The sequence below is a fragment of the Leopardus geoffroyi genome, chromosome A3 (assembly GCF_018350155.1).
Source record: "Leopardus geoffroyi isolate Oge1 chromosome A3, O.geoffroyi_Oge1_pat1.0, whole genome shotgun sequence".
NCBI lineage: Eukaryota > Metazoa > Chordata > Mammalia > Carnivora > Felidae > Leopardus > Leopardus geoffroyi.
Window position 1 is genome coordinate 99,461,073 of NC_059336.1, and position 22,374 is coordinate 99,483,446.

The window sequence follows — 22,374 nt, forward strand, 5'->3', positions numbered from 1 at the left end:
TGACAGTGTGGGTGTCCCAGCCCTGTCCACCTCTCCCTGCTGGGGCCCTCCTCACGTAGACAAACTGAGCTCATTATGACCTACAGGGTGTTCATTGGGTCCAAAGCCTTACCTAAGCTTTGTCTTACATTTTCCAATGGCAAATCTTAATTCTTAAATTAAATTCATTTTATTCCCCAGGAGCACCAGGAAACAAACAAGTTGTGATTTTTGTTGATGATTTAAACATGCCCAGACTGGACCGCTATGGCTCTCAGCCTCCAATTGAATTACTACGGCAGTATCAAGATTTTGGTGGATTTTATGACAGAAACAAACTCTTTTGGAAAGACATACAGGTTCCTTTAGGTTTTAAAGTACTTTGTGTGTTTAAAACTTGTTTGCCAGGGCTGCCATACAAAATACCGCAGACTGGGTGACTCAAACAACAGAAATTTATTTTCTCGCAGTTCTAAAGGCCAGAAGTCTGAGACCAAGATGTCGACAGGGTTGGTTTCTTCTGAGGCTTCTCCCCTTGGCTTGCAGATGGCTATCTTCTCCTGTGTCTTCTCATGATCTTCCCTCTGTGTCGGTCTGTGTCCAAATGTCCTCTTCCTATAAAGACACCAGTCCTACTGGAGTAGAGCCCACCCTAATGACCTCATTTTAACTTAATTACCTCGTTGAAGACCCTATCTCCAAATATAGTCACATTCTGAGATACCAGAGGCTAGGCCTTCAACATATGATTGGCCAGGGGGAATAGGAGGACACAATTCAGCCTCTAACATATAGACTTGGTGTTTTTAATATGTGACTCAAGTTATTTAATGTATATTATATTCTTGCCCGTTTATTCAGGAGATTCATGGACAAGTGAGACAGGCCCACCTCCCCGAGGGCTCAGCTTCAGGGGGTAGTTGGACTTGTATTTATAATGCAAGATGATGAGTGGAGAGAGACTGGAGGGAGGCAGGGCTGGGCACTGGGCTGAGGATGAGAGAGGCCTTCCCAGAAGAGGTGATGTTGGAAAAGGGTTTTGCAGTCCGAGCGTGGCAAAGCAAGGAAAGGGAGCATTTTGCATGTCAAAGCAGGGAGTGTAGAACACCATGGTGGTGTGGAATGTGGGCACCAAAGTGGCAGGAGATGCAGAGATCAGCTCAGGGGGCCATGCTGCCATGACAAGGAATGTGGATTTATCCTCTAAGAGGTGCTCTGTCTCTAGAGGAAATATTATGGAAAGATTTCCTTGGCTGCAGAGGAGGGGTGGTCTAAGGGGGTCAAGACCAGAGGCAATTACGATATCATGTATTGGCCCATTGAAAATGTTATGACCAAAGGCTCATAACCCTGTTTTTCCCAAAGGAGCCATGGATCAGTATCTTAATTCAGTGTTCCACTGATTTTATCAAACATAACTACCACAAATAATAAGAATAAACTATACTTAATATTTGTCAAATGAATATATTTTAACCCAAGATACAATTCGTTAACAATTTTTTAAGATTAAATTTTTACATAGGTGTGTTTATACAGATAAATGTGATAGCTGAGTGACCTTGAACAACTTAACCACCCAGGGTCTTGATCTTTTTCATCTGCAAAATGAGGGTGACAGTAGTGATCTCCCGAGGTTGTTGTGAGGATGAAGCCAGATAATGTGTGGGGAAACATAACGTAATCCTATCATATGGTAGGTCCTCAACAAAGTGTTGGTTCTGAGGCCTCCCGTTGGCATGGGCAGATCTCATCTCTTTCTTTGCTGGGTGACCCACGTGGATTTCTTCCCACACAGGATGTAACGATCGTCTCAGCATGTGCACCTCCAGGTGGTGGCCGCAACCCTGTGACTCCCCGTTTTATCCGACACTTCAGCATGCTGTGCCTTCCGACACCCTCAGAGCACAGTCTGAAACAGATTTTTCAGGTAAATATGAATTTATACCTAGGCAAGAGAGAAAAAGAAAATATATTTGTTCTAAAACTCCCACAGTCAAAATAGGCTGTTGTGTTTCTGGGGAACCCACATGTCCCTTTTCCTGAGCAGAAACCAGGTAAACCCAGAGGCAACTGGGCAGTAGCTGGCAGGCATTTGCATCACTGCCTTCTGTGTCTGTGATCTCAGAGACAGTTTTAGGAATGCAGAAAGATTGTCAAAGCACAGCTCCTTCCTTTAAGGAAGGCTGTATCTTTGGCCCTTGCCTCCCAGCAGTCACCAGATCTTGCCCACTACCCACCCACCCCCCTGCCTCTGTGCTCCTCTCATAGCTGGCCACCAGGTCCCTGTGCCCACTTGCCCATCAAACAGAGTCCCTGATACCCCAAGGAGCTCAAGCATAACACACCTAATCTAGAATTCATCACCTCACTGCCACGACCACCTCCAACAAAAACAACCACCCATATTTCTTCCACCTGTACAAACTTCCCATGGGGCCACTCCTCATCCTTTAAATGGGGGAATATAACCGTGCCTGCCCTGTAAGTGCTCAGCAACGTTATTTTGAGTAGGATGATGAGAAAACGTGAGACAGCATGCCATCACCAACCAGCAAAAGCTCATAGAGAAGATGGTGAGCTGAGTCTTGGGGGACCAGAATTGACAGGGAGGAACAGATCTTGGGAACAGAAGGCTCACGGGTAAATGCAGTCACAGGGGCAAGAAATGGTAATGTGGGCATACAGGTGGGATATGACTGGTGACTGGTTTGGAGAAGCTGACTTTGGTGGTAAATCACCTGGAAGCCAAAGAGGGGCAGTGACACTGGCTGTAAGTGAGCCACTGCATTCTCCAGCATTGGCCTCTCCTTCCCATGGGACCCTCTTCGAGGAGAAAAAGGACAGAGCCAACATGTACACAACGATTAGTGGATGGAAAGTGGTTTTCATATTGAAACAGCTTACATCCATGGGAAATTGTTTTTAAAAAATTTGAGGTAGTTTCAGTAAGTTGTTTAGGTGCTAATGCCAAAATGACACATAAGAACCCCCACATTTCGAAAAACTTTGTTTGTTTAAACTTTTGTTTGGTAGAATACTTTCAAATATGAAAGGCTGGGAGCTTATCTCCTATGACAAAGTGTAGAACAAAACATGAAGTGGGTAACAGGGACCAACACAGGCATTAGAAGAATTTTTTGAATCCCCCCCACTTTTGTTGAAACCCTGTGTGTATATTTTGAAGTTTGAAATGAGTGACTCCCAAACATACTATCCTGACACACTTTGTGATATGATTAGCAGAGAAGTATGTCCCAGGTAGCCTATGCCTGATGATAAAGTACTGAATTTGCTAATTCTTTCATATTTCAATAAATGAGAGCAAATTCAAGGCTATCCCAACAAAAAATGTCATTCTTAATCATCCTACAATGCTTTCTTGGATGGGAAGGAAAATGTGGAATCTGGCCTCCTGGAAATGAAATGATTCCCAACCCTCAGCCTCCTCCCTCTCCCTGTAGGATTGTCACGTCCATGGGAAATGTGTCACTCACAGGGACATCATCTGGCAAGTACATCCCAGCTGAAAACAGGCAGGAACTGTTTCCTTTCATTGTAACGTACAGGCGAATATTTAAAACTTGCACTAACTGGGGGCAAAAATGGAAATGAAACGTGGCAAAACTGAGAGATCCCGGGGCCGCTGGGTTGGACTAGATTCAGGTGGGGAAGCCTATACTCCTCACTGTCAGAATAGACAGGATGTTTTACCTGTAGAAGAAAAGAATTTGCCCTAGATCCATGGATCCCAAACTCTACATTCATCACAACCCATCTAAGCAGTGCCCAAGACCTCATACCCCACCTTCCCTGTCCTTGGTCACTGTACGAGGAAAAAGAACTTGGGGGACCACCAAGAACTGAAGAAAAGCAAATCAATAAATTAAAGTAAATCTGTCGTTAGCAACATGAATAACTGATTTATTTCCACTGTATGAAAGAAGCCGATGAGTCTACATAGTACATGTATAGTATATTTATAGGATGCACATAATGTTTTCAACCATCTATTATTTGGAAAACAATTAGTAGTTTTGCTGTACTTTCTTGGATAGTCTGTTGCAAGTTAGCCAAACAGCACACATATGCAGGGAGCAAACCACTAAGGATGGCTTTGCTGTGATTTGGATTATGTGTGTTTATGAGTGACTGACTCATCCTTGAGCCACATTCATACACATCTTCGTGTTTACTTACTGGAAATTTATACACAAAAAATGTGCATCACTATATATCCTAAAGGTCAACTAAACAGCACACAACACATTAGATTGATGATGTAGATGTCATTTCTAATTAGAAAGATGTAACAGCAGTAATCAAAAATGATGAACGGGGTGCCTGAGTGGCTCAGTCAGTTGAGCATTCGACTCTTGATTTCATCTCAGGTTGTGATCTCACCGTGGTGAGATAGAGCCCTGCATGGGCTGGGCTCCATACTGAGTGTGGGGCCTGCCTGGCATTCTCTCTCCCTCCCTTTCTCTCCCCCTCCCCCACTCATGCTCATGCTTGCTCTCTCTCCCTCTCTCAAAATAAATAAATAAACTTAAAAAGAGAAAGATCAACTCCATGAAGTACTAACAATGTCCTCAGGCCAAAACGTCCTTCCCCCAAACTGTGGGAATTCTGGCTTGGTCTTGTGTGCGTATTCTTAGTAGAAGCTTTTCAAAGTTGCTAGACATGCCATGTAAGGCAGACCATTAAATAGAATACCACGGCCTGGTCCTCAGTAAACTCTATAATGACATGCTAATTATAATTTATGAATATCAGTTTAGTAGTTCTTAATTTCATTCATTGAACAAATATTTGTTGAGCAGCTCCCATGTGCCAGACGTTGGTATTACATTTTAAACAAATCAGATGCCATCCTTGTGCTCACGGAGCTTCCACGATGGAGCCAGATAATAAACAGATGAATGAACTAATATATATTATATTAATACTATCTATAACTATATAATTTGTGTGATGGAGAATAAACAGACTACAATTTTAATTTTTTAATATATAATGTATATACAATATGTGTAGTAAAATTTTTATTTTATATATGTTGGGATGGTCCTACTCAAAATGTGGGCCATATGGAGCATGTTAAACTCATGTTGGGGTCCCAGAAGGATGGTACCTCAAAAGATAGCCCTCATAAGCTGCTAAAACTAATGTTTAACAAGGAGGCTCATTGAAACAAATACTTGGGTTTATTTTAAAATATGTCTTATATGAGCCAAAAGTCTAAAGTCACAAGGACTGACTTACAAGCATTGGTGTGCATTCTGGTGGCTTCTCCCATGAGTAACTCCAAGGTTAATAGTGATGGGAACTTATCTATTTAAAAATCTATGATTGTCCCAAGCACCTGGGGGCAGCAGGCTAGCTAGTAAATAAGAACTTTGAGATTGTGGCAACATATGAGAATATCAGAGAGCCATCAGAGACACTGACAGGAGTCAGGGAAGGCCTCTCTAAAGAGATGAGAAGTAACCGAAAACACAAGAATCAAAAAGTCCCTGCCAGCAGAGAGCCATGCGGCAGCAGATGGTGGAAGGGGGACAGATGCGTGGAGACCCTGAGAGAGAAGAGAGCCTGGGTGGTTAGGCCAATGTGGCTGGGTCACGCTGAGCAATGGGGAAGAGGGTACAGTGAGCCTGGACAGACAGGGGAGGCAGTGCCTGAAGGGAGACAGGAGTGGAAATGGAGAGGCCAGTGAGAGAAGAAAAGGGCGAAGAAGTCCCCATGAAAGAGTCAGGGCTGGAATGAGCTCATGTCAGGGAAGCAGACATTCAAGAAATGTATTCAAGCTTGACTGGGGGGGACAGAGAATGGGAAGTGTCAAAGGAGACTTCTGTGTTCCTGATCTAATCACAGGGTGGGGCCATATGCTGGGGACACTAAAGGGGGGAAGAGGTGCTGTTATGAGTAAGTTGTACTTTAAACATACATGAGGACGAAGTCTATGGAACTCTTAGTAATTCACCCATAAAAATCAGAGAGAGGACTTTTTCCAGATGAGTTTGGGCATTCCACAATGACCCTCTGGACACACAGTAAGCAGAAGTCTAAATTACATGGAGAGTAAGTTTGGTCCGTTCTCTGGTCAGATACAAATGTGGCTCAGGGATCACCAATCTCAGAAGACGGGAGTGCGCCCACTCTAGGGGACATACTCTGAAGTGAATGGAAGAGTTTTATCACCCATATGTCCTTGCATTGGAATCCAACTTTCTAGTTATTATTAGGAAAAGCATCATCATAAAAAAAAAATTCTAACCCTCTCACATTATGTTTCTTGTTCTAGGCCATCTTAAATGGCTTCCTCAGTGACTTCCCACCAGCTGTAAAGCAAACCGCATCAAACATTGTAGAGGCTGCAGTTGAGATTTATAACAGAATGAGTGTTGATCTTCTGCCAACACCAGCCAAGTCCCATTACATCTTTAACTTGAGGGATTTATCCAAATGTGTACAAGGTAGTGTATGGAACCCTCATTCTCTGACCTGCGCCCTCCCTTCATTTCCATTCACCCCCAGTCTCTCAGTAGAATTGTATGTACATGAGTGTCTGTGCCACACCCAGAAATCTCATTACATGTTCCCTATTCAGGTCCCCACCAAACCCCACCCCAGACTGACTACTTCACGGCTTCCCTCAGACCACCAGCATCCCTTTCCATTTCTTGCTCCCAGCTGATGACCTGTCTTCTTATTTCACTGAAAACAATAGAAGAAATAAAACCAGACTGCCCCATCTTCCAACTCTCCTAGACAACCTGCATCTGCCTTCCCTCCTACTGCAATGGCTGACGTGTCCCTACTCGGACCACGTGCCAGTACTCTCTCTGACACTGGATCCCATCCTCTCCAGCCTACTCAAGGATTCTGTTCTTTTGTTGTATGACTCATCCTGTCTGCTCTCTACACCTGTGCGTGTAGTAAATGTGCTCCCTGACCCTCTCGGCACTGTGTTGTGGGAAGTGAAGGGTCCCCCATAGAGTGAACACTTGGAGGATTGCTATACATCACTGCTTTTGTTGTAACTTGGTATTATTACAACTATGTTTACAATTACAATTTATATTAATACTCGGAGGACTCAGAGTAATTTGAGTAGAAGCCAGAAGGACCAAGGGCATATGGTGAGGACTGAACACTGGGAGAGAATGAGAGAGAGAATTGGTGTTCTGAAAAACAGTGTAAAGGTCAGGGGTCGGGGCAGCGGGGCAGGGGCGGCCTGGATGAATATATATGTATATTAAAGAGCTGTGACAGTTCTCACTTAACATGTTGCAACCCAACGTAATAATGAGATGAACGTTGCCTATACTGTGAAGTCTGACCACTTCACATGTTCGGTTAAAGAAACATCACAAAACAAGAAAAAGGGGTTTGCCAGATAATGTGTCCAATTTTGCTTTCAAAAAGTGAAATCACCATTACTCTATGTGTGTATACCCATTGGGGAAGCACCCATTTCTGGTGGTGTGGGGATAAAGTTGGACTTATGATTTTCTAGTTAATTAACCTGTTACTAGATATTCCACAAATGTAGAATTTTCCCTTTTCCCTTCTCTTAAACAAACAGGTATCCTCCAATGTGATCCAGGAACAGTAAGAGAAGAAATACAGATATTTAGACTCTTTTGCCATGAATGCCAAAGAGTCTTCCATGACCGTTTGATTAATAATGAAGATAAGCACTATTTCCATGCTATTTTGACAGAAATGGCCAGTAAATATCACTCGTTATGTAGCTGTTCTTTTTTTTCTTTTGGTGGGGTGGGGTGGGGGGGACTGGAAAAGCCATTTGATTTCCATAAAGAAAAATTAAAATGAGCTTAGATAAGGTAAAGCAAAATGGGTTTCAGTCATTCATGTGTAAAAACGTTTTTCTCTTCAATGATTCAAATATGTAGAAGTATATGAAATATTATAAAAATCCTTTTGTTGAAACTCAGGAAGAGTTAATATTTTAAATTCAGAAAGGGAATTCTAAGTAGAAAAGGGAAAGTTAGGAGAACCAGCATTTTGTCTGGTAAGAAGCTAGGATATTTCTAAAGTACCTCTTATTTATTAAATACATATTTAAAATTTTTTTTAATGTTTATTCATATTTTGAGATACAGAGTGTGAGTGGGGGAGGGACAGAGAGAGAGAGGGAGACAGAATCCGAAGAAGGCTCCAGGCTCTGAACTGACAGCACAGAGCTCAACGCAGGGCTCAAACTCACAGACCGTGAGATCATTACCTGAGCTGAAGTCGGACGCTTAACTGACTGAGCCACCAAGGCGCCCTATTAAATACATATTTAATATCTATTATTTAATAAAATGTCTATTAACATTAAATATTCTTAATCTTAAATTCAGGAGATTATCAACCAAACTAAAATGCTATGGTGTTAACATGGCTTTCTCTCAGTTTCATTCATACTAGTTAAGCCTTCTAAGTAAAGTAACAGCTGATATTATTCTGTATATCTTATTGAAGTATTGCATTCAAGCTTATCACATATTAAAAATTGATTTGTTTTTTTAATAGACAAACATTTTGGAATTGCAATTGGCCTGGACTATTTTTTGACAAAACCCATCATCTTTGGAGACTTTATTCAGGCAAGTATGTTGACTTGACTACATTTGAAGATTATAAAGTATTTACTATTTTATAGTTCAGTTTCATCTTCAGCAAGAACTTTGCTACATCTGTGAAGATTAAAGATCAGGACCAAGGGTCAGCAAACTATGGCCCATAGGTCAAATCTATATCCCACTGCCCATTTTTGTAAATAAAATTCTATAGAAACACAGCCACGTCCATTTGTGCACTATATTTTTATGTGGTGGCTTTTGCATCACAAGACAGAGTGCAGTAGTAGCAACAAAGGCTATAATGACCTTGAAAACCTAAAATATTTATTATCTGGCCCTTTAGAGAAACAGATTGTTGACTCCTGATCTAGTCACATTCGTTTTGGCAATAGTTTGAATCAGAGCCCCATCAGGTTTTCAATTTGGAAGGAAGAAGAGAGAATTAGTTTCTTAACTCAGGACTGGAATCCCCCTTACTGTATTCTGTGTAGCTGTTCAGCCTGTGCCTAAATGCTTCCAGCAGTGGAAGCTAATTAGGTTACCAGTGCTGCCCTCTTCATTTCAGGGTAGCTCTCATTAATTGCAAAATTTTTCTTCCTCCTCAGTTTGTACCCCCAATAACATGTACACACCAACCCTCTAGAACCACCTCCAATAAGCCTTCCATCTAACCATCCTACCTGTGTTTGTTGATAACCATCTTGTTTTTCCAAGTTGACTCTTGTTGGGTGCAACATCCCTAGTGTCTTCAAGAGGGCAGGGGCCATGTCTGTTTTGTTCACTCTAAATCTCCAGCTTCCTGCATAGAGCTAGGTATACAGCAGGCTTTCAAACAAATGAACAACTTGTCTTTCTATTACAAGTATGCAATTACCTCATCACCCTGTAACCCCTGACAAATAAAAAAGATAATTTGTGTGAAACAGATCTATTTAAATGTATTTAAAAACAAAGTCCAAAGTTTGTTTCCAGGTGGTGATTATATTTCCTATGTGTTCCTACTGATCTAATTATCAAATAGGGGAATAAAGCAATAGGAAAAGAGCAGTTGGACCCTTCTTGCATTACCTATGAGTATTTTAATCAATGGCTCCAAATAAAGATGCCCCCAGGGCAGTTGCTACAGCAAAGAAAAGACGTCATCAACAGGTCCAAACAGGACCTCACCCAGGAGCTCAATTCCTTATAGTTTACACCAAATTTCATTCCCAATGGTTTAATTAATGAGATGACCACTGGTAAAAACTACATGTAGTTCTGGCATGATTTTTTATAACCCTAACAGTCTGGCATGCATAATTTTCAGCCCATTTAGCTTTTCTGATATCAATAGGCTGAGCGTAAAAATATGAAACCACAATAAGGTACAGTGAGAAAGTATGAAAACCTATTTCTGAGCTCCTGTGTGGATTTTATAGCAAAGATTGCTGAAATTCCAATGTGCCATTTGAAGTTAAATGAAATGGATTTTCAGTTATCCATGAAAATCTGAGTTTCTTAGTCCCATTTCCTTGGTTTTGAAGCCTTGCTAATATGTACATTATATAATACAATATATAACACATATTCATATATATGCATGCAGATGATTAAATAGCAACATGGGTGAAAGAATATTACCTCCTAAGATTATGAATGTGTGTATTTCTGTATCATAATTGATCTAACTTGGTCCCTCTCCCATAAATCATCTTATAGTTTGGAGCAGATAAGACTGATCGGATTTACAATGACATGCCTGATATGGAGAAAATCGCAAATGTTCTACAGGACTATCTTGACGATTATAACCTTATAAATCCCAAAGAAGTAAAGTTGGTGTTCTTCCAGGATGCTATAGAACATGTTTCAAGGTATAGTACTATAGGGTGTCCAATAATACATTGTATTAAAAGGTAAGAATTAGGGTGTCTTGGTGGCTCAGTGGGTTGAATGTCCAACTCTTGATTTCAGCTCAGGTCATGATCTCCCAGTTCATGAGTTCAAGCCCCACATGGGGCTCTACACAGACAGTGTGGAGCCTGCTGGGGATTCTCTCTCTCCCTTTCTCTCTCTGCCTCTGCCCCACTTGTGCATGTGCACTCTCCCTCTCTCTCTCTCTCTCTCAAAATAAATAAACTTTAAAAAATCTTTAAGAAAAAGTTAAGAAATGGGGTGCCTGGGTGGCTCAATCGGTTGGGTGTACAACTTCAGTTCAGGTCATGATCTCAGGGTTCATGAGTTCAAACCCTGCGTTGGGCTCTGTGCTGACAGCTTGGAGCCTGGAGCCTACTTTGGATTCTGTGTCTCCCTCTGCCTCTCCCCCGCTAACATTCTGTCTCTGTCTCTCAAAAATGAATAAATGTTAAAAAAAAATTTTTTTTGAAAGGTAAGAATTAAGTTGTACAAAAGACCTTAAATAGATTTTCAGATGGACAAAGGCCTATTGGCAAATCTTGCTATAATGTAAAAGTTATTTTTTATATATTTTAAATATAAACTGCATGAATTGGAACCCAGGGATTATTTTGATTAAATATTAATAGATTGTTTTTATTTGGTTTAAATGCCCTGTCTCATTATAAAAAAAAAAAAGGATGTAAGGTAGTTTACAGAGATACATGTACAGTATAAAAAGGCTGATTATGTGTATGCCTAAAGAAATAAGGGGTTCAAGATTATAATAAAATGAGTGGAATCCAAGTATAGTAGACTCCATCTGCTTATAAGCCTGACTTTTACCCATTGCAAGTATCCTTTAAGGGATGCCCATGACAAATAGGTATCCAGCCTGAATATCTGCAGTCCTTGGGGAATACACCCCTTTTTTTAAATTTTAATTCCAGTATAATTAACATACAGTGTTGTATTAGTTTCAGGTATACAATATAGTGACTCAACAATTCTGTGCATTACTTAGTGCTCATCACATTAAGTGTACTCTTAATCCCCTTCACCTATTTCTCCCACTCCCTGGACCCCCCTCTACTAACCATCAGTTTGTCCTCTATATTTAAGAGTCTGTTTTTTGGTTTGTCTCTTGTTTTTCTTTGTTCATTTGTTTTGTTTCTTAAATTCCACACATGAGGGAAATCCTATGATACACCACTTTTTTAGGTGTTTTTGTATACTGTTGACAATTGTAAGTATTAAAATGACACTTGAAGGATGATACACAATTTTCTGCCTGTGACATCTGCTGTCAGTTCCATCCTGTGGAGCAGTAATAATAATGGCGCTCGGTGTGAGTATGAAACCATGATATGGAGTACTGCGTTTCACCGTGATAACAGCTCTCTGCAGCCCAGTATCATAGTCTCTCTACATTTAAGGCTCCGAGAATGTTCCGGTGGTCTGTTGCCATATGATAAGCCACCGTGACCCTTGGTAGCTTCATTGTTTCCTGATCTCAGGTTCCCAGGGGTTCTGTCTTAGGAGTCTCCATGCAGTCAAAGTCACACAGCATCTGGAGCACATTGCGTACCTCTGCCCGTGTGTGCACTGATTGTGTCTCTCTAGCACAGCAGCATCAGAGTGTCTGGGCTTCTCCCATGGCTCAGGGCTCCAAAGTCCGGTGCCCTGAGAATGACAACAGAAGCCAAATGCCCTCTCACAACAGCCTCGGAAGTCACATAACATCACTTATACCATACTGTTAGTCAGAGGAGTCGCACAGGCCTACCCAGTTGACAACAAAGGGTCAGAGACTGTCTCTTAACAGGATCAAAGAGCAAGTAGGACCAGAAACGTTACTGCAGCCATTTTTGGACAGTCCCGTGTACCACAGAAAGATTAGGTGAATTGTCCCAAGTCCCCTAGCTGGTGAGTCACAGACTGAGAATCGCATCCAGTCCTTTGGCTCTAACTGTGCTGCGGGTGCCTCCACCCAAAATGGATCCACTTTTTTCATTATAGCCCTCAAATATTTGAAAATTGTGACTAGGCCCCACTTAGCTTTCCCTTCTCTGAGCAGATATAACCCAGATCCTCCACTGTTGCCTGTTAGAGATTATTTTCAGCCTCCACATACTGAGCACTTGATAATTTCTCCATGTTCCACTTAAAACGTGATGCCCAGATTTGATATAGTATTCTGTGCAATCCGCAGTGTAAAGTGTGTGTGAGGACAGGATTTCCTGCAGTCTGCTACCATAGCAAGATTTTCATGGCTTTGTTTTTTTTCCCTCATCAACTACATTTTAGTGTTGGATCGTGTTAAGTTGGACACTTAAATCCTCAGGATTTTTTTTCTATAAACCATAAGCAATCAATTGTTTTACCTTTCCTATACTTCTGCTGTTTAATCAACTCTAATTTGAGAATCTATTTTTGTCACAACTCCAGTGTTATAACAATAGTTTGTCACTGGGTTGTTGAGATACCACTTGCTTCTTATCCTTCCCCCTGCCTACATACCCGCATGCTAGCTCCTAACAACTTTTATCGTATAGCTCACACTGGCCCTAAGCCTGGAAAAGAAATAATAATGGTCTAATAATACTCTGGTCTGAGAAACTTCCTGGAGAAGAGACCAGACTATAGGCAAAGTCTGCTTAATTGTATTTATAATCTTTGTTATTTTTATGAAAGAGAATCAGCAGGCCACTCAAGGATTGCTTAAAATATTACAGGAGGAAAGGAAAAGCCATTTGTAGAATAGAGGAGACTTGGTGTTCAGATACACAAAGGGCTGCCATGTGAATTACAGCATAGACGTCTTCTTTTTCTAGGGAAGATCAGAAGGTAGGAATTAGAGTAAACAAATTTCTACTTGTAAGAGCTCTCAAATACCTACTGCTGAAGAGCAACAGAAAGGGCTTCATTATGAACATGAGTTATGGGAGGATTCAGTAATTTAGCAGATACTACATTTCCATTTGTTGGTGACATTTTACATTTATTTTTTTATTTTTTAATTTTTTGCATAGGATAAGTAGATAAAAGCCTTCCCAAACCACAAACATTTTTTTTTTCTTTAGAGCCTGTGTTTTCAAAGGGCAGTTTGCACCTGGGTATTTCCACCCATTACATATGCCCAGAGTTGTCACCACAGTACAAAGATGGTAAAACAGATCTCAATGAAAATGTAAGCTACTAATTAGGACAGCCATCTCTTGCCTACTGCAGTAGAGAAAATGTAATGCTGGGGGATTCCTAGTGGAGGGACTTTTCTATCTATTGATACGTAAGTTGGCAGAAAAAATAACGCTGGGAAGCAGTGTTATTAAGTTATAAGCTTTTTGTTATTAAGTGCTGTAAGATTTTTTGTTTCCAATAATATCAGATGAAAATAATCAAAATACTGTACTGTACCTGAAACAAGGAAAGAGTAACATATAAAGTGCAAGATTTTTTAACAGTCAATATTTCATCCACTGCGGAACACATGCACATTATGGAAAAAAACAGCAAAACATTATTACATATCCCTTTACCTCTCAATATTATACCTACCTAGGTGACTGAAGAGAAATAAACAGATGATGTGATGTGTCTTCTGTTTAGTGTGCACTGTGACAGAGACAACCATGGAAATAGTGCCTACATCATCTATTTGCTTACTCAAGGGGAGGAGTTGGCAAAGGATCCTAGAGAAGGGCCAATAGGAAATATTTTGGACTCTGTGGCTCATATGGACCCTGTCACAACGACTCATTTCTGCCATTGAAACACAAAAGCAGCCACCTTCAGTAAATGAATGAGTGAGCATGGCTGTGTTCCAATAAAACTTTATTTATGGACACTAATATTAGAATACCATATGATTTTCACATATCAAAATATTACTCTTCTTTTGATGTTTTTGTTAGCCACTTAAAAACTACAAAAACATTCTTAGCTAATAGGCCATAAAAAAATTTTAAGGGGCTTCTTGGTGGCTTAGTCTGTTAAACATGGGACTCTTGATTTCGGCTCAGGTCACGATCTCACAGTTTGTGAGTTTGAGCCCCGCCTCAGGCTCCACACTGACAGTGCAGAGCCTGCTTGGGATTCTCTCTCTCCCTCTCTCTCTGCCCCTTCCCTGTGCATGTGTGCTCTCTCTCTCTCTCTCTCTCCCCTCTCCCTCTCCCTCTCCTCTCCCTCTCCCTCTCCTTCTCCCCAAATAAATAAATAAACTTTAAAAACACAGTGAAGGGGCAGGGTTTGGCCCACACACCATTATTTGCTGACCCTGTCCTGGAAAAAGCTGTGTTATTGAGGCAGTCAGGGCAGGGAAAGAGCAGACTGGCCTGAGGGACAGAAGAAGGTATGAAACTGAAGGAGACAAATTTGAAGGTTTAATTCTTATTTTAGAAGATCCCAAATAATGACTTAGAAGTCTACTTCGCCCTGCAGGAGCACTTTTCACTGTAGACTTCCTGTTCTATGCTCATACTACATGCTCCTATCCCCTGCCACCAAAGATAATGGTGCATAGGAGCTGTTTGATCAATGTTTTCTAAGTCATGGTGTTTAAGATCTGGAAGTAGAAGTTGGTTACTTCAATATAGATGATTTGGTAAAAGTGTACTGAATTTCAGAGGTAGATTAAGAAATGACATTTGTCTCCCTTTTTCTTAGAAGTGTAATTTTATTTATAAAAATTCATATCACCAAGATCTTTTTGAGGATAGAACTATTGCAGAAAAAAAGGCATCTTTGTATTTCCTACAAGGCAGAACTACATCTACAGTTGTCCTCCCCTTATCCACAGTCTCGCTTTCTGCAGTTTTACTTACCCACAGTCAACCTCAGTGAAGAAGCAGATGACCCTCCTTCTGATGATTTGTCAGAAGGCCAGTAGTAGCCTAACTCCAAGTCACAATGCCTACCTCATTCACCTCACTTCATCTCATCACGTAGGCATCTTATCTCACATCATCATAGGAAGTACAGTACAATGAGATACTTTGAGAGAGACCACATTCACATAACTTTTATTATAGCATATTGTTATAATTGTTCTATGTTATTATTGTTGTTAATCTCTTACTGTGACTAAATTATAAATTAAAATTTATCAAGTATGTATGTATAGGAAAACGAAGGTTTGATCCTACCCATAGTTTCAGGCATCCACTGGGATCTTAGAGTGTATCCCCCATCACTGAGGGGGGGAACTACTGTACTTTGTGATTATTTTTCTGATCATATGGTAAACATACTCATTATAGAATTTAGAAAAACTCATAATTTCACCTCCTCACCCAGAGACAACCACTATTAAAATTGTATGGTTCTTTCAAATATATTTGTAAGTATATAGAGATTTTTACAAAGTTGTATTATGGCACATATTATTGAACATCATGCCTTTAACACTTACATTACATTTGCCTCCAAAATCCTATATAATTAAATACTATTTTAAAACATGGCTTTAATGGCCACATTTATGACATCCTAACATATTTTCTGTTCCTTTTTAATGCAACTTCTTTCTGTTTCATGGTCTCCCTCTCTCTCACTCTAACGATCTGAAAGGATTCTATTTGCAGGTAGCTTTAAGTTTTGTTTTCTAATATTGTTAGTATGATAGGAAAAACATAAAAGAACTAAATATCCATCACTAGGGAACTGGCTAAATAAGTATGGTATATTTGTTGCTGTATTTACTAGCATGAAAATGTCCATAATACATTATCTAGCAAAACAATCATAAAACAAAATGTAATTAGAGTTTAATGCCATTTTTGTAATACACACATACAAGTCAACATACATAAATTCACTGAACAAATGCTGATGAAGCCCCTACTATGCTAGGCACCGTTCTCAGAGATCAGAACACCCAGGCCCTTGGGGCACCTGGGTGGCTCAGTCGGTTGAGCATCCGACTTCGGCTCAGGTCATGATCTCACGGTCTGTGAGTTCGAGCCCCACGTCGGGCTCTGTGCTGACAGCTCAGAGCCTAGAGCCTGCTTTGGATTCTGTGTCTCCCACTCTCTCTGCCCCTCCCCCACTCATGCTCTGTCTCTCTCTCTGTCCAAAATAAATAAACATTAAAAAAAATTTTTTTTTAAAGAACACCCAGGCCCTTGTGATAGAGCTTACAAATGGGGAAGGCTTAGCACTGGTTTTCTCCCCTCAGTTACAATGACTGTGTTTTACTTTCATAATTTAAAAAATAATAAAGCCATTATCACTTTCAAATATTTGAACCTGGTCTTTTCTAATTATTAGAATTTTGAATAAAATTAAGATAGATGCTCAGACACACAGGCAAACTTCCTGTTAAAAGGGAGAGAGAAATTAAATCTATCGTTATAATTCTCCCATGCTTTCCTAGTTTCTGATAACCCAGTCTGAAATTTTAGATAAATCGTGATGTAATTAAAAAAAATTATTTTTACAGTTTGTATCTTCTTTTTAAGAGGAATTTATTGATACTATCATCTTTTTTATCATCTTAACAATAGTATATGGACTCGACTCATACACACTTCTCACTTTATACTGACATCTCTCTCCCTTTCTTGGTTTTTTTTAGTTTTATCTATACTTCTTGGGGCACCTCGGTGATTCAGTTGGTTAAGCGTCTAACTTTGGCTCAGGTCACGATCTCACCATTCATGGGTTTGAGTCCCGCATCAGGCTCTGTCCTTGACAGCTCAGAGCCTGGAGCCTGCTTCGGATTCTGTGTCTCCCTTGCTGTCTGCCCCTCCCCTGTTCATGTTCTCTCCCTCTCTCTAAAATAAATGAACATTAAACAATTTTTTCTTTAGTTATACTTCTTTATATATCTTCAAGAAATCTTTTAGGAAGGTTTAGATGGCTTATGCTCTGAGCAATAACATGACAGCTTTCCCTCTAACCATTGTCTTATGGAATGTCATCTTATAAAATAGTCACCTAAGGCCAGCCTGAAATTATTTGTCCCTTTGGGAGTAATTTGTCTGCCTTTTAGATGCTCACAGTCTCTTCAGTTATGTCTAAAATATAGATTTCTATATTTCTATTTTATATGTATGCATGCACCCGTATTTTATTTTATATTTATGTATCTCCTAGAAAATCTTTAATGTTTTGCCTCTCCTCTCTGGTTTTCTTTCCTGACCTTCAGGGACTTCAAATCTATGGGTTCCGCTCAGGGGTTTCTTCCTACTGTTTTCATCAGCTGTCACATCAGTTCTGTCCCCTCCTGTCTCTCCTTCTGCACTTCCATTTGTGTGGCCTCTGGGATCCCACTTGTTTCTCCTACATTTGTCCTCCTTATCTCTATTCTCTTGTCATTGTAATGTCATTATCTTTCTTCTCTGCATTCTGGATAAGCTCCTTGAGTTTGTCTTCTACTTCACCTATTGAATTTTCCACCTATTTCAAATTCCCATTTTCCTATTTGCAAGGCCCATGTTCCGCTGAGGTTTTTTGTTGTTTATTTGTTTTAATATTTATTTATTTTTGAGAGAGAGAGAGAGCATGTGAGCAGGGGAGGGGCAGAGAGAGAGGGAGACAGAGAATCCGAAACAGGCTCCACACTGACAGCTGAGAGCCCGACACGGGGCTCAAACTCAGGAATCTCGAGATCATGACCTGAGCCAAAGTCAGACGCTTAACTGACTGAGCCACCTAGGTGCCCCTCCACTGAGGTTTTCAATTTGGTCATCAGATTTTCCACCTCCAATTTTTGCTAAACTCAGCTTTTCCCCCGAGTGTTCACTCTAGTATCACCATAGCAGTGCTTTTCATATTCTTGTTGTCAACGTGAATCAGAAATTTTCTAAAATGTTGTCGATATCTTAGATTGAATTCATTTCAGGGCATTCCCATTGAGCTCCCCTTCTGAACCGCACTGTCTTTTCCTAGACCCAGCAGTATTTCTGTATTTCTGCTTGCTCCTCCTTATAAATGAAGCCCTGGGCTTCTTAATACAATGGTTATATTATAAGCAGTGGCTTAGATCAGCCAAGGTTCTGACAAAATCCTTCACACTTTAGAGAAAGGAGAAGAGATTTTCTTTTACTCTACATTTGTATGACCAAGGCCAGCAGCCTGTGGGAAATGGGAGAGATGGACACAATGAAAGCTCAGCAGGTCTTTCCTCCCAACCATGAACTTTATTTATTTATTTATTTATTTATTTATTTATTTATTTATTTTGATGTTTATTTATTTTTGAGAGAGAGACAGAGTGTGAGCAGGGTAGGGGCAGAGAGAGAGGGAGACATAGAATCCGAAGCAGGCTCCAGACTCTGAGCTGTCAGCACAGAGCCCGACACGGGGCTCGAACTCACGGACTGTGAGATCATGACCCGAGCCGAAGTCAGACGCTTAACTGACTGAGCCACCCAGGTGCCCCCCCCCTACCCCCCAGACATGAACTTTAGCCACACCTACTCTTTCCGATGGCCTTTTGCTCAGGGAGGATTCCCCACTGGCCACTAGCGGTCCATACTGGGTCAGGCCCTCTGACCCACATCTGTACACTTGAAATACGTCTTTCTCTGCTTTGTTGCCTGCAGGATTGCCCGCATGATTCGTCAGGAAAGAGGCAATGCGCTGCTCGTTGGAGTAGGAGGCACTGGAAAACAGTCTCTTACAAGACTTGCAGCTCACATATGTGGTTACAAATGTTTGCAAATTGAACTGAGCCGAGGATATAATTATGACAGTTTTCATGAAGACCTGAGGAAGCTGTACAAACTGGCTGGTGTGGATAACAAGAATATGGTCTTCCTCTTCACCGACACCCAGGTACATGTTTAAATAACTAAAGTACAAGTGTTATGATCACAAGTGTGCTTTGAATAGTTTGTGTGATACAGTGCAAGGAATTGCTCCCTCAGATAACAGATGTCTTGGACCTTGTAAAAGACTTTTATAATACATTTTCATTTATTTTACCAACCGTTGTGTCACCCTTTAAATTCTAAGTAAATATGATCAAAGGTTAAGGGGGTAAGAGAAGTTTGAACTTTTCTTTGAGAAGGACATAGATAACAAAAAGTAATAAATTGTTTCTATAGCAGTAAGTATAAGGAAATTATACCCTAACTGAAATCAATTAGGGAAATATGCTTTACCCAAGAAAAGGAAAATAACAATAACGATGGCTGTTTTAGTGTTAAATTAACTTTAAAATTAAAATGGGATTTTATCTATGTCTATAAGAACAAATGTAACTGTTCTTGAATTTGTTCTAAACAAGAAAATTTTCTACATTGACTACACTTAGGCATTTTAACATGAGAGAAAATAAACCTCTATAGAAATTAGCCAAGCAATAAAAAAGTAATGGACCTGATGCATAAATATTTTAAATTATTTTAAATTAAGTACAATCATAAAATGGGAAAATATTTTTAACATCGGTGACATGCAGTGAATTTATACCTGAATATGTTAACATTTTTTACAAATGAGAAAGGACCCAGAGTCAAATGTATGTACTCCACCAGCTTTGGCCACCAGCAGTGCCTGCCCTGGTCCCTAGCTGCTCAACCTGGAGGCACAGCTGGGGACGCCAATAGCCCTTGCAGCCACTGTGACCCCCCCTGCAGCGCTCACCAAGGCACACATACTGTGGATCCCAGCAGCCGCCTCAGCCGAAGAAACATAACACACTTGTAGGCCCAGCACCACTACCCATCCCCACACTTGGTGCCCTGCACCTCTAGACCTGGGGCTACAGCATGCTCCATTGTGCCCCCACCTACACATGAAAGTCTGCCCTTACTGAATTCAGTCCATAAAGTCTGGAAGAGGGAACTCCCTCAAACATGCATACACCTACATAAGGCTACAGATATCATGAAGAACCAAGGAAACACGACCCCACCAAAGAAATACTGTAAGCCTCTAGTAACTGGCCCCAAAGATATGGAGACCCAGGCATCGTCGCACAAAGAACTCTAAACAATTGCTCTAAAGATGTTCAGAGAGCTGCAAGAGAACACATGTAAACAATTTAACTATAGCAGGAAAATAATACATGAACAAAATGATGGAGAATGACATCACCAAGATCACAATATAGGTCATTCCTGACATCACTCTCCCTCACACGAACAACCTACAATAGTTATTCATGGACAAGACACCACTGAGGGAACCCTAGGACACAGGGGAGAGGCTGAACCACTCCCTGCACCACAGGGACCAAGACAGACCACATTAGAAGGGTAAGTGGAGCAGCCACAGACTGATCACATTGCCCCTCCCCCAAGCCAGCATACCACCACCCCAAGAGGTCTCCCCTGAGCCTACAGTTCCTCCAGTGGAAAGAGAGAGCCCAGGGGGAACATCCAGCTCCCCTTGCCTTGTGGGTCACTTCTTGTGTATTCCACTCCAGTCTCACATCACAGGGATCTCAGGGAAACCTGCAGGACTTGACCGCAGAAAGTCAGATTGTGGCGGAGAAGGCAGCGTGGGCTTGCAACCCCCAACACCTGGCTCTCGGCAGTCTGAGTTCCTACCTGCAGTACCCAAACAGTAGTCCCAGCCAGCAGTTTTGTGCAGTATGACCAGGGAACTCAGCAGAATCCAGGGCTTCCTGATTCAAGGTCCTCAAACAAAGAGCCTTGCTGGCCCTGGAGCTCCCCCACCGCACCCAGGCAGAGGAGCTGAGTCATAGCCCTACACACCACTGGGGTGTAACTCCACCCCTGCCCAACTGGAAAGTTTGGCCTGAATGCCTGGGAAGTTGTATAGACCAGCAACGATCCAATGAAAAGTAGAGCAAGCAGAGCTGATCATCCGTAGAGCAAAGCCAGTGGCCCCATACAGAAAGGGGACTTGGGGGCACAGGTTGGCCTGAGTCAAGACCACAAAGAAAGTGCCTTTCTGGCACTGGAGCCAGTTCTCTTGCTCCACCCTGGTGGAGAAACTGATTTGTACCTCCACCCATTGCTGAACACAGCTTTTAGCCCACCTGACCAGGGAACCTGCCTGGCCCATCCAACAGCCCTGCTCCCTGTCTACAAAGCAAAACCAGGGGTTTCATCTGGTCAGTGCACAGCCTTGCTTGAGTTAGGTTCCCAAACAATGAGCCATGCAAGCCTTGGGACCCACTCCGCTGCCCTTCCAGGAGAGGAAGCTAATTCATAGCCTTACCTGCTGCTGAGTATAGTACACAGTCCCAACCATCTAGGAAGCCACCACAGAATCTAGGCAACCACACAGCCCATCCTACAGCCTTGCTTGGGCAGAGAACCAAGTCGGCGTCCTATCCAACTGTTCTCACCCAGCAACACCCCACCCCCAACCTCAGAGCTTGGGAAGTGGCCTTGCCCCCAAGTAGACCCTGACAGCAAGTCCCACCTGCTCAAGGATTACTAGCTGACATGTCCAGAAACCCAAACTAAGCAGAGTGGTGAAGAACTGCCTCTGTCACAGCAAACCTGTAAAGTCTCGAAGAGGAGACCACTTACTCAAATGTGCAGATACCAAAGTAAGAAATCAAGGATCATGACACCAAAGAAAATGAATAGAGCCCCACTAACTGACTCTAAATACTAAATAAATGGAGATCTATGAACTGTCAAAGAATTCAGAATAATCCTCTTAAAGAAATTTAGTGAACTATAAGAACACACAGATGACTAAACAAAAATGGGAAAAGCAATGCATGAACAGAACAAGGAGGTGAACAAAGAAAAAGAAACCATCAAAAAACCCAAACAAATCCTGAGCGAAAAAATTTAATGGAGAGCTTCAGAAGCAGATTTGATCATGCAGAAGAATCAATCACTTAAAAGACAGGATGTTTGAAATTATCCAGTCAGAGAAGCAAAAAGAAAAAAAGAATGAAAAAGGTTATAAGACCTTTAGGACATAATGAAAAGAAATAATTCCCCAATCATGGGAATTCCAGAAGAAAAGGAAGAAAAAGGAACAGAAAGTA

At 41.2% G+C, this 22,374-nt stretch overlaps 1 protein-coding gene across 2 annotated transcripts in view; it reads left to right on the forward strand.

Annotated features, from left to right (window-relative positions):
* DNAH6 (dynein axonemal heavy chain 6) overlaps window positions 1–22,374 on the forward strand; it is a 261,133-nt gene that overhangs the window by 148,674 nt on the left and 90,085 nt on the right. For both annotated transcript variants that reach the window (XM_045446656.1, XM_045446657.1), the window contains exons 40-46: window positions 181–338; window positions 1,778–1,909; window positions 6,284–6,455; window positions 7,568–7,714; window positions 8,524–8,597; window positions 10,272–10,426; window positions 18,995–19,226. In XM_045446656.1, the coding sequence (XP_045302612.1) occupies window positions 181–338; window positions 1,778–1,909; window positions 6,284–6,455; window positions 7,568–7,714; window positions 8,524–8,597; window positions 10,272–10,426; window positions 18,995–19,226 (1,070 nt within the window). The remainder of the gene's footprint in view (window positions 1–180; window positions 339–1,777; window positions 1,910–6,283; window positions 6,456–7,567; window positions 7,715–8,523; window positions 8,598–10,271; window positions 10,427–18,994; window positions 19,227–22,374) is intronic.